Here is a 12,230-nt window from a genome sequence, read left to right on the forward strand (position 1 = left end):
TCGGGGCTCAATCCTGCCTCCATCCCGTCGCCTCTCGGATCTCCCCCAGGTATGCCGCGTAGGCAGGCGGGGTGGCTGCAGCCGCGAGGCGAAAAGCACTCCAGGCATGCTCAGAGGCACTCTTGCCCCGCTGCGCTCCACCAGGTGCCGAGCTCTGCCCAGTTGCAAGGCACGTTCCTGGGCTCAGCCCTGCCTGCGATTAGTAGTAACACAAAGCAAGGACTCCGCGCCTCCCCCTCCTCTCCATTCATGCCTCGCCCATCCCAGCTCAGGCCCCGCCCACCAGCCTCGAGCCCCGCCCCGGTTGCCGTGGAAACGGGACGCGCCGGATGGCGGCGGAGGCGGCTCTGGGCTGATTCCCGCTCCGGAGCAGAAAGAGGAGCGCCATGGCCAAGAACAAGGTGGGCGGCGGGGAGGATGAATGGGAGGGTGCAAGGGGGGGACACTGGGTGGGGGAGCGGGGCATTAGGGTGGGGTAGGGGAGTAGATGGGTGGGGTACCTCCATATGGTCTTGTGACATTTCCAAGGAAGTAACTTTTCACATTTAGGTATGCGCCCTCCAGCTTTGCACAAGTGTAAATCGGGACCTGATTCTGACACCCCAGTTGTTACATATAAGAGCATATTGTGGAGCCCAGTGCTTTGCTGTAGGCTCTCCTCCTGCACAATTAAAGGTAAAGGGACCCCTGACTGTTAGGTCCAGTCGTGGTCGACTCTGGGGTTGCGGCGCTCATCTCGCTTTATTGGCCAAGGGAGCCGGTGTACAGCTTCCGGGTCATGTGGCCAGCATGACTAAGCCGCTTCTGGCGAACCAGAGCAGCGCACGGAAACGCCATTTACTTTGACGTGCTTTCGAACTGCTAGGTTGGCAGGAGCAGGGACTGAGCAACGGGAGCTCACCCCATGGTGGGGATTCGAACCGCCGACCTTCTGATCGGCAAGCCCTAGGCTCTGTGGTTTAACCCACAGCGCCACCCGCTTCCCTGCACGATTATTTTAGTGCAAATACCTTTTAGTCTAAGGTTACCAGATGTCCCCGTTTCCCGGGCACAGTCCCCGTATTTACAGCTTTCTCAGCATTCACATGCACATAGCAAACAATAAGTGTCCCCGGATTCATTGAAAAAAATCTGGTAACCTTACTTTAGTCCACTTCTTTAACAGCTACAAGAGAAAAACCTCCTGGGAAAAGCAGGGGTGGCCTACAATATCCCATAATAATGTGTCCTCAGGGGTTCTCAGAGAATATGCCTTAGCAGCAGCTGTAGTGTCCAAAACAGCAGGCAGCCTGCTGCGTGGCGCCTTCTTAGCATCAAATCAGACAAGCCATGGGAGGCCGGCGGTCAGGACCTCCTGCAGTTTTTCTTAAAATATTAATGGCAGCCATACCGAGAAGGGGGGGGGGGGCGAGGAGCCATGGTTCTCCTATGCTCTTTTCTCAGCTCAGATTACACTACCACCCCCAACCTGCTGTTTGCCCCAAAATATTCCTGCAAGTTTCCCCCCACAGGCCAGACAGCATATTTGAGGGGGAGGGTAGTTTGCAAAAGGAAAATGGTTTAGTGGGGAAAGTTGAATCTCTCCTTCACCAGCATTGTGGCTCTGGAGTCCCTTTGAGTCCCTTCCAGCTCTTGTTGTTGTTGTTTAGTCATTTAGTCATGTCCGACTCTTCGTGGCCCCCTGGACCAGAGGAGGCCAGGCCCTCCTGTCTTCCACTGCCTCCTGCAGTTTGGTCAAACTCATGTTTGTAGCTTCGAGAACATTGTCCAACCATCTCGTCCTCTGTCGTCCCCTTCTCCTTGTGCCCTCCATCTTTCCCAACATCAGGGTCTTTTCCAGGGAGTCTTCTCTTCTCATGGGGTGGCCAAAGCATTGGAGCCTCAGCTTCAGGATCTGTCCTTCCAGTGAGCACTCAGGGCTGATTTCCATAAGAATGGATAGGTTTGATCTTCTTGCAGTCCATGGGACTCTCAAGAGTCTCCTCCAGCACCAGAATTCAAAAACATCCATTCTTCAGCGATCAGCCTTCTTTATGGTCCAGCTCTCACTTCCATACATCACTACTGTACTGGGAAAACCATGGCTTTAACTATACGGACCTTTGTTGGTAAGGTGATGACTCTGCTTTTTAAGATGCTGTCTAGGTTTGTCATTGCTTTTCTCCCAAGGAGCAGGCGTCTTTTAATTTTGTGACTGCTGTCACCATCTGCAGTGATCATGGAGCCCAAGAAAGTAAAATCTCTCACTACCTCCATTTCTTCCCCTTCTATTTGCCAGGAGGTGATGGGCCCAGTGGCCATGATCTTGGTTTTTTTGATGTTGAGCTTCAGACCATATTTTGCGCTCTCCTCTTTCACCCTCATTAATAGGTTCTTTAATTCCTCCTCACTTTCTGCCATCAAGGTTGTGTCATCTGCATATCTGAGGTTGTTGATATTTCTTCCGGCGATCTTAATTCTGGCTTGGGATTCATCCAGCCCAGCCTTTCGCATGATGAATTCTGCATATAAGTTAAATAAGCAGGGAGACAATATACTGCCTTGTCGTACTCCTTTCCCAATTTTGAACCAATCAGTTGTTCCATATCCAGTTCTAACTGTAGCTTCTTGTCCCACATAGAGATTTCTCTGGAGATAGATGAGGTGATCAGCTCTACCAATCTCTGATTCTATGATCCATACGATCCCCATGGCTTCTGTTAATACTGTATTTCAAACCTTGTGGCAGTGAAGAGCAAAGACTTTCTGTGTCTGGTTTGGCCCTTAATTGTTCACATGCAGCCATTGACCTTCGCTAGAGCCAAGATTTAGCGCACTCTGTGATTTCGCCACCAGAGACCCTGGGGAGAGAGCTTAACCCTGCAACATGGCAGCAGCTAGCTCTTAGCCACTTGCGCAAATAAATTTTTACCATGGCATCCCACCCACCCTAAAAAAACTGGGGCAGTGCTTTGACCAGGAACTGTCGCTGGTAAACAAGGACAGCTGGGTCGTCTGTGGATGTCATCCGTCTCATTGCATCTTTTTTGTCAGCCTCAGAATTATTCAGTACAATATTTCAAAATGCTGCCCATATGAGCAAACAAACACTGAGTGGGTGTCTGTGACAATCACGTCTCATTCAGCAGTCTCAATTGCAGTGAATGCGCGATCTGGCGGAGAAAGAGGTATCATATGTTCCCCAACCACAGAGTATCGCAGCTTCAGTGCTCGGAGAATGTGGTATCGTCAGCACAACGAAAACATTACCATGAGGGAAGAGAAGTATGGGCTGTGCATGACAAACAGGAAGACAAATACGTGTTCAGAATGTGATCTTAGAGATGCGCTCAGTTGATGTGATGCGACGCCCTGCCCCACATGCCAGTCAAGGCAGTCAGGTGCCTGACAAGACAAGGATTCTTCTTCTTCTTTCGCGATCACTCGTAGCCAAATAAGATTGTCTTCCATGAACATGGTCTTAACAGTGTGTCCGTAAGCGACTGTGGAGGCCAATTCTAGATCCACACGTCCTTCCACAGTGGGGACATAGGTTTCTGGGCGGAAGTTGATTATGGTGAGGGTTTCCAAACATGCCTTCCTCTTGGCACGTTTCTCCCTTTTGTCCTGAGTTCAAGTGTCTTCAAAGTCCACGACACCTTTGGTAAAGGCTGTTCTCCAATTGGAGCGCTTGCAGACCAGTGTTTCCCAGTTGTCGGTGTTTATACTACTTTTTTTAGATTTGCCTTGAGGCAGTCTTTAAACCTCTTTTGTTGACCACCGGCATTACACTTTCCATTTTTAAGTTCGGAATAGAGTAGTTGCCTTGGAAGATGATAATCAGGTATCCACACAACATGACCAGTCCAACGAAGTTGATGTTGGAGAATCATTGCTTCAACACTGGTGATCTTTGCTTCTTCCAGTACACTGGCATTAGTTCACCCGTCTTCCCAAGTGATGTGTAAAAATTTTTGGAGACACCGTTCATGGAAGCTTTCAAGGCATACCTGGGAGCTGGCTTGCTACCTTGTGATCCAGACGCCTTGCAGTCACTGGGAGTAGCGCCCTGTTCCTTCTTCCCAGACGAGATGTTGATTGCTTAGACCAGGGGTCTGCAACCTTTAAGACAAAAAGAGCCACTTGGACCCGTTTCTGAAGAAAAAAAACCCTGGGAGCCGCAAAACCATTGCGACATTTAAAACAAATATATCTCCGGAGCCGCAATCTGACAGCGGGCGGGAAGGTGACGTCGGGACGGTGCGTGACTAACGCACGTACCGCCCCCATGCAACATCACAGCCAGTACAGCGCCCATCACAGTGGAGAGTGTTGGAGTGCACAATGCGCCTCCTCCCCTCGCTAGTATCCGCCCTGAAGCCGCGGCAAAGGTGTAAAAGAGCCGCATGCGGCTCCGGAGCCGCGGGTTGCAGACCCCTGGCTTAGACCATTAAGCAGCCCATGCTAGTTCTGGGGGCAAGCATTGGGTGCTCATTGTGCAAAAGTGGTCCTGCAAGAAGACTCCTGTTGATGTTCATGGCACACAATAGTTGCGGTTCTCACTATTAAAATGACTGTGTCTTGTTCAGCTCTGCTGGAGCAGAATATCCCTGTTCTTAAGGGCAAAACAAGGGCCTGGTAAAATTACGTGTGTGCCAAGGGCAGAATGTAGAGATGGCGGGACTTTCCCCTTTTTCTTATTCCTCCTTGGCATGTCTTGTCTAGTATCCCATACCCCCACAGTGGCCAAACCGATGCCTTATGGGAATCCCACAAGCCAGGGCCTCGCCCACTTTTGTGCCACAGTGACTGGTACTCAAAGAAGGCATGGTGCCTCTGATTCTGGAGGTATCATAAAGGCGTCATTTTATTGGCATAGAAAGACCAAACCGTGCTGATTGGAAGGTCGGCAGTTCGAATCCCTGTGACAGGGTGAGCTCCCGTTGCTCAGTTCCAGCTCCTGCCAACCTAGCAGTTCGAAAGCACATCAAAGTGCAAGTAGATAAATAGGTACCGCTCCGGCAGGAAGATAAACAGCGTTTCCGTGCGCTGCTCTGGTTCGGCAGAAGTGGCTTAGTCATGCTGGCCACATGATCCGGAAGCTGTCTGCGGACAGACGCCGGCTCCCTCGGCCAATAAAGCGAGATGAGCACCACCACCCCAGAGTCGTCCGCGACTGGACCTAACGGTCAGGGGTCCCTTTACCTTTAAGGTAAAGGTAAAGGTACACCTGCCCGTACGGGCCAGTCGTGACCGACTCTGGGGTTGCGTGCTCATCTCGCTTAAGAGGCCGGGAGCCAGCGCTGTCCGCAGACACTTCCGGGTCATGTGGCCAGTGTGACAAGCTGCACCTGGCGAGCCAGCGCAGCACACGGAACGCCGTTTACCTTCCCGCTGGTAAGCGGTCCCTATTTATCTACTTGCACCCGGGGGTGCTTTCGAACTGCTAGGTTGGCAGGCACTGGGACCGAACGACAGGAGCACACCCCACCGCGGGGATTCGAACCGCCGCCCATGCGATCGGCAAGCCCTAGGCGCTGAGGTTTTACCCACAGCGCCACCCGCGTCCCTTTACCTTTACCTTTAGCTAATTGGTAAATTAACTGATTAAAGTTATTAACTGCTTTTTTTGAGGCCACCCAAATGAAGATGGCAATATGTACGTTGTAATTTACAATTTACTGTAAAACAATTTATCCCTTCACTCCATGTCCCCACCCCACCCAACACCATTTTATCTTCCACAAGGGAGGGAGAGAGAAAAGCAAAAACAAGCCGTGAGTTGTTCTGCAAGAATTTGCAGCCGGGCTTGCCAGACCCCTGGCTTCTTTTGGAAGGAGAGAGAAAGTGTAAAATATTGTATCACTAGTATACTTTCTTTTATAGACTGAATGATATAAGAGACAGAGCCAAGTAGAATATTTCAAATTTCTGGGTCACGGTATCACGTTTTTAGGAGCTAGCATCTCATTTTTAGTCGCCAGTTCTACATAAAAAAGGTAAAGGGACCCCTGACCATTAAGTCCAGTCGTGACCGACTCTGGGGTTGCGGCGCTCATCTCGCTCTATAGGCCGAGGGAGCCAGTGTTTGTCCGCAGACAGCTTCCGGGTCATGTGGCCAGCATGACTAAACCGCTTCTGGCTAACCAGAGCAGCGCATGGAAACACCGTTTACCTTCCCGCTGGAGCGGTACCTATTTATCTACTTGCACTTTGATGTGCTTTCGAACTGCTAGGTTGGCAGGAGCTGGGACCAAGGAATGGGAGCTCACCCCGTTGCGGGGATTCGAACCGCCGACCTTCTGATCAGCAAGTCCTAGGCTCTGTGGTTTAACCCACAGCGCCACCCGCGTCCCAAGTTCTACATAGAACAAAACAAAAAAAAATATTTCTGATGTCTTGCATTATATTTGATGGTACCTCATCATAACAGAGGAGTGGTTTAGTGTGTTTTTTAGGATGTTCATTATTTCACATTCCAATTTCATTTGCTTTTCTTTTTATCTCATTGCAGAACGTAAACTACAAAGGGCCTTACGGTTACCAAAAACTGAAAGAACGGTGAGTGGTTGGTTGTCCCCATCTCCCACATCTGATCAAATCATTTAAAAATCATTTTTTGCATGAATGGGGGGGCCTGGTGTATTTTTATGGACCCTCCGCTGTAATGGGCAGAGTGCAGGGAGTTGCATTCCAAACAGAAACCGGCGTTAAGATTTTTGATGCAAGAAAAGTGTAGATTTTTCCATCGCTTTGAAAAGCCGAAACACGTGGTGAGGTCATTTTTAGGCATTTCTCCACAATGGTGGGTACATATTTCTCAGGGGTAAACCACAAACTCGTCTGCAGCAAACTCCGCCAAAGTTTCCCACAAAACTACAACTTGCCTATCTTGCCTGTGGAGATCTCTATGTTTACCAGAAGGTTGGCGGTTCGAGGCCACTCAGGGACGGCTGTGGGCAGGATAACTGCATTGCAGGGGGTTGGGATGGATGACCTTTGGGGTCTCTTTCAGCTCTACAATTCTATGATTCCATCTTCCTGCACACACAGTGGAGGCTGGTTCACTAGGGCGAAGGGGGCCCTACCCCACCAACCTCGGCCTGCTCTCAGCCAGCCCCTACCTGCCTGATTTCTTCTTAAAGGTAAAGGGACCCCTGACCATTAGGTCCAGTCATGGCCGATTCTGGGGTTGCGGCGCTCATCTCGCTTTCCTGGCCGAGGGAGCCGGCGTACAGCTTCCAGGTCATGTGGCCAGCATGACTAAGCCGCTTCTGGCGAACCAGAGCAGCGCACGGAAACGCCGTTTACCTTCCCACCGGAGCTGCTAGGTTGGCAGGAGCAGGGACCGAACAACGGGAGCTCACCCCGTCACGGGGATTCGAACCGCCGACCTTCTGATCAGCAAGAAAGATTACTTCTTACTTACAGCTAATTCCAGGGAGCTGTCAGCGTCCTCCTATTTAGTCTCCGCTTTGTCTTTGTAGAAGTCAACAGGGAGGAGGACGGGAACGAAACCAGAATTAGTTGGCTCTTCCTCTCGTTGGCTCTGGCGCCACCTACTGTTGGCCTCCCTGCCTTCTGCCCTACCAGTCCCAAGGCGCACCAGTTGCCACTGTGTACGCAAACCTATCCTGGCAAGTTTGTTACCTAAAAGGGGGACAAAAAAAGGAGACAGTTTTCACGCGCCAACCTGACGTACTGGCAAGTCTGGCAGTAAAATGAAGGACATCTGTCAACAGAAATGCTGTGGAAGGCCGGCAGATAATAAAAAACGGGATAGGAATCTGCCTTAAACCAAGTCTGGCCATTGCTGCCTCTTAATTTGCACTGCCTACTTGCCATTCATGGCCTCAAACCCAGGCAGCTGGAATCTGCATTGAAATGCATTTCAGGTAGGCGGTGTATAATTTGAGCTGGGACTCCTCCAAACATGCCCCATATGACGAGGCTCAGTCGTCTCGCATTATTTTGATAACAATTGTGAAAGTCCCTTCTGCCAGGGATAGTTTGTCATGTTCAAAATGAAAGGATGGTTAAGCAAAAGGAAGGAGATGCCTTATAATTAGCAGATATTGCCTGGATCCAAAGAGCTTCTCTGTTCCCACGGCTGGGGCGTTCATCAAATCTTCTCATCTGCATGGAGCACTTCTTTGGAGACAGAGAGGCGACTTAAAAGCGGGGGTCAGGGTGGGGGCTTTGCATTCACTGCCCCACCTCCAGGAATGCCCAATCTCCCGGCTGTGTGGCTGCTTTGGCTCCTGAGCCTAGTGCTTTACCAACTGCGCTGGCTCCCAGTGGAGTACAGGGTCAGGTTTAAGGTGCCGGTTTTGACCTTTAAAGCCCTAAGCGGCCTAGGACCCTTGTACCTACGGGACCGCCTCTCCTGGTATGCCCCACGGAGGACCTTAAGGTCCACAAATGACAACACCTTGGAGGTCCCAGGTCGCAAGGTGGTTAGATTGGTCTCAACTAGGGCCAGGGCCTTTTCAGCCCTGGCCCTGACTTGGTGGAACGCTCTGTCCCAAGAGACCAGGGCCCTGCAGGACTTGACATCTTTCCGCAGGGCTGCAAGACAGAGCTGTTCCACCTGGCCTTTGGTTTGGACTCAGTCTGACCCTTATGTTTCCTTCCCCTTATGGTCTTGATCTATCGGCTATTTTAAAATGAGGCTGCATATTAAATTGCATTTTAACCTCTATTTTAAATTGGAGATTCCCCTCCCCCCTGTGTTTTTACTGTGATTTTATTGGTGTTAGCTGCCCTGAGCCCAGCTCTGGCTGGGGAGAGCAGGGTATAAATAAAATATATTATTATTATTATTATTATTATTATTATTATTATTATTATTATTATTATATCACACAAGCCCTTTTTCTGCCACATGGAGTGGAAAACTCACGTTTCCTATTTCCATTTGAGTCTCATGTGCCTTGCAAACAAACCACAAAGGTGTGACAGAGTACGTTCAGGATGGTGGCTGAGAATTGAGAAGAACCAGCAAAAGAAGAATGGATACAAAAACTTATGGAATATCGTCATCATCATCATTTTATATGTATGCCGCCTTTCCATAGTTGAAACTATGCTCAAAGCGGCTTACAACATGACAAGATTTACATAATTACAAACATAACAGCAGTCATAAACAATAAATAAAACACAACAAAACGTACACAACCAAATGGAAACAATTTCCACATAAATCATAAGATCTAAAACGAAAGATACAACAATAATATCAATAACAGCAGCAGCTCTCTCAATCCTCTGTAAACAATACTTCAGCCTAAGAATCTGTTCAACAGCCTCAGCTTTTGTAGCTGGAGTCAGTCAGAATATGCAGAAATAGTGAAACTTACTGGAAAAATAAGAAATCAAGATAACAAACTTTTTGTAAAAGAATGGAAATGGTTTATTGAATATTTACAAACTGTAAACAGATAAAGATATTGGCAGGATTACTGTAATGACCTGCAGTTTCGTAAGAGCATATATTTAAAGCAGATGAATAAAAGAATAAGTTAGATTAATTTGTAAAAAAATTAATTTAAGGGACCACAGAAAGAGGAGGAAGGAAGTCGAGTTTTGATATGTTAGAATGATTGTAAAACTATTGAAAATCGTGAATAAAAAATAAAAGAAATAAATAAAAAGAAATGAGAAGCGCTGCATAAACAATCCATAGCAGGCTTTTGTAGGAGTCCGATAATTCTTTGGTGGAAAGCTGTGATGGGTAAATTGCTATTGCTACAGGCCAGTAGTGTATTTTATTTATTGTTTATTTCATGGCGTTTATATACCGCTTAATAGTCATGGAGCCACTAAGCAACTTACGAAACAAGACTGACTTAGAAGGTCCTTTACAGTTCTGCTGCAGCTGCATAACTTAGACTAGAAAGCCCATGACCCTCAGCCATCGTGGCCAGGCTGGCAGGGGCTGATGGGAGTTGTACTCCAAAAAATCTGCAGAGCTCCAGGCTGGAGAAGGTCTGGAGAGTGAGCGCTTTGCATCTTCCTCCCTGCCAGAGCCACCATCGCCCTTTAAATGCATCTTAATTGCATTTGTTGTGTAATTTGCTAGGTGAGAGAGAGATTTTGTTGTTGTTGTTTAGTCGTGTCCACCTCTTCGTGACCCCCTGGACCAGAGCACGCCAGGCACTCCTGTCTTCCACTGCCTCCTGCAGTTTGGTCAAACTCATGTTGGTCGCCTCGAGAACACTGTCCCACCACCTCGTCCTCTGTCGTCCCCTTCTCCTTGTGCCCTCCATCTTTCCCAACATCAGGGTCTTTTCCAGGGAGTCTTCTCTTCTCATGAGGTGGCCAAAGTCTTGGAGCCTCAGCTTCAGGATCTGTCCTTCCAGTGAGCACTCAGGGCTGATTTCCTTCAGGATGGAGAGGTTTGGTCTTCTTGCAGTCCATGGGACTCTCAAGAGTCTCCTCAGATGACTTATTTGCAATGCAATGCACCGCTGCCCTGGAGCTGAGTCAAGACAGCAACTAGAACTGTTAACAGGTTGCATGAATACACCCACAAAATATATACACAAAAAGAAAACTATAGCTTAAACCTTAAAATGCCAACAGATTTTATTATAGCATAATGTTTTATTGAATTGAATGCATTTCAATTAATTGATTGTGGTTTTATGTAAACTGTGTTACTTTTATTGTTGTTAGCTGCTCTGAGCCCGGCTTCAGCTGGGGAGGGTGGGATATAAATACAATTATTTATTATTATTATTATTATTATTATCATCATCGTCATCATCATCATCATCATCTAACGGGATCCATGTGTCTTGCTTATACCCAGAGAACCCCGAGCTTGCATCCGGTTCAAGTGTGCTCTTACAAACACCATTTTAGACGTCCTTCGACAGCGACCAGGATGGGTTGAAGTGAAAGAGTAAGGCTTGCGGTTTTCTTCTTAAGGGCATGATGGGTGGCAAAAGGTCTGCAGGGCAGGAGGAAGCAGGTCTTCCAGGACTCCACTATTTGTTGTTGTTTAGTCGTGTCTGACTCTTTGTGACCCCCTGGACCAGAGCACGCCAGGCACTCCTGTCTTCCACTACCTCCCGCGGTTTGGTCAAACTCATGTTCATGGCTTTGAGAACACTGTCCCACCATCTCGTCCTCTATCGTCCCCTTCTCCTTGTGCCCTCCATCTTTCCCAACATCAGCTGCAAATAAAACGTTTTAAGTGGGTTGTAATGTGCATTATTCAAACGTTACACTAGATGGCGACGGTGAGCTATGGTAAATTCAATATATTTTTCAAAACATTTTTTTAAAAGCATTTTCACAACGATTTTTTTTAATATGTGTGTTGATTTCACCCCAGCCAAGATGAAGCTTCCTCCTCTTTTTTGTGTGCTGGGGGAAAAATGGATTCTGAAATTCCTACCAGGGATAGCTTTCAGGAAGGAGATTGCACACACACACAGTTTTCAGACATTTGCACATGCTCAGAGAACAATGCACACAGTCAGCACTAAACAAAAGAGTCCTAGTTCACTGGGATTCTCTCATCGCTCCCAGCAGCCCCTTCTTCTGGCTTCAGTCCCAGAGAAATACATTGTCTTCACTGCACACTGTTACTAAGGGCAGGGAGCGCAACCACCTCTGGGCTCATGTAGAGATTTGAGTACGTGGAAGGAAGAAATGGGAATGATGGGGATCCCAAATTGTGGAGTTTGGAGTTAATTTTGCTTCCTCTGTCTGCCTGCTGCAGCTTAGAGGTCAGCCAGCGGGACAGATTCATTCTGTATTGTCCATCAAAGCAGCTGCAGGTGATCATCCTATATGGATGTTTGCAAGGGGTTTGTATTCCCAACAGTTCCGGATTTGCGTATAAGCTAAACAAGCTGTAGCTTAGGGCCCACTCTCTTAAAGGTAAAGGTAAAGGGACCCCTGACCATTAGGTCCAGTCGTGACCGACTCTGGGGCTGCGGCGCTCATCTCGCTTTACTGGACGAGGGAGCCGGCGTACAGCTTCCGGGTCATGTGGCCAGCATGACTAAGCCGCTTCTGGCGAACCAGAGCAGCGCACGGAAACACCGTTTGCCTTCCCGCCGGAGCGGTACCTATTGATCTACTTGCACTTTGACGTGCTTTCGAACTGCTAGGTTGGCAGGAGCAGGGACCGAGCAATGGGAGCTCACCCCGTCGCGGGGATTCGAACCGCTGACCTTCTGATCAGCAAATTCTAGGCTCTGTGGTTTAACCCACAGCGCCACCCGCGTCCCTTC

At 48.5% G+C, this 12,230-nt stretch overlaps 1 protein-coding gene across 2 annotated transcripts in view; it reads left to right on the forward strand.

Annotated features, from left to right (window-relative positions):
• Positions 1-309: 309 nt before the first annotated feature.
• TTLL9 (tubulin tyrosine ligase like 9) overlaps positions 310-12,230 on the forward strand; it is a 50,891-nt gene continuing 38,970 nt past the window's right edge. For both annotated transcript variants that reach the window (XM_028735587.2, XM_028735588.2), the window contains exons 1-3: positions 310-401; positions 6,494-6,540; positions 10,796-10,888. In XM_028735587.2, coding sequence (XP_028591420.2) covers positions 387-401; positions 6,494-6,540; positions 10,796-10,888 — 155 coding nt within the window. In that variant the 5' untranslated portion in view covers positions 310-386. The remainder of the gene's footprint in view (positions 402-6,493; positions 6,541-10,795; positions 10,889-12,230) is intronic.

Source organism: Podarcis muralis, chromosome 5 (assembly GCF_964188315.1).
Source record: "Podarcis muralis chromosome 5, rPodMur119.hap1.1, whole genome shotgun sequence".
In the NCBI taxonomy this organism is placed as follows: domain Eukaryota; kingdom Metazoa; phylum Chordata; class Lepidosauria; order Squamata; family Lacertidae; genus Podarcis; species Podarcis muralis.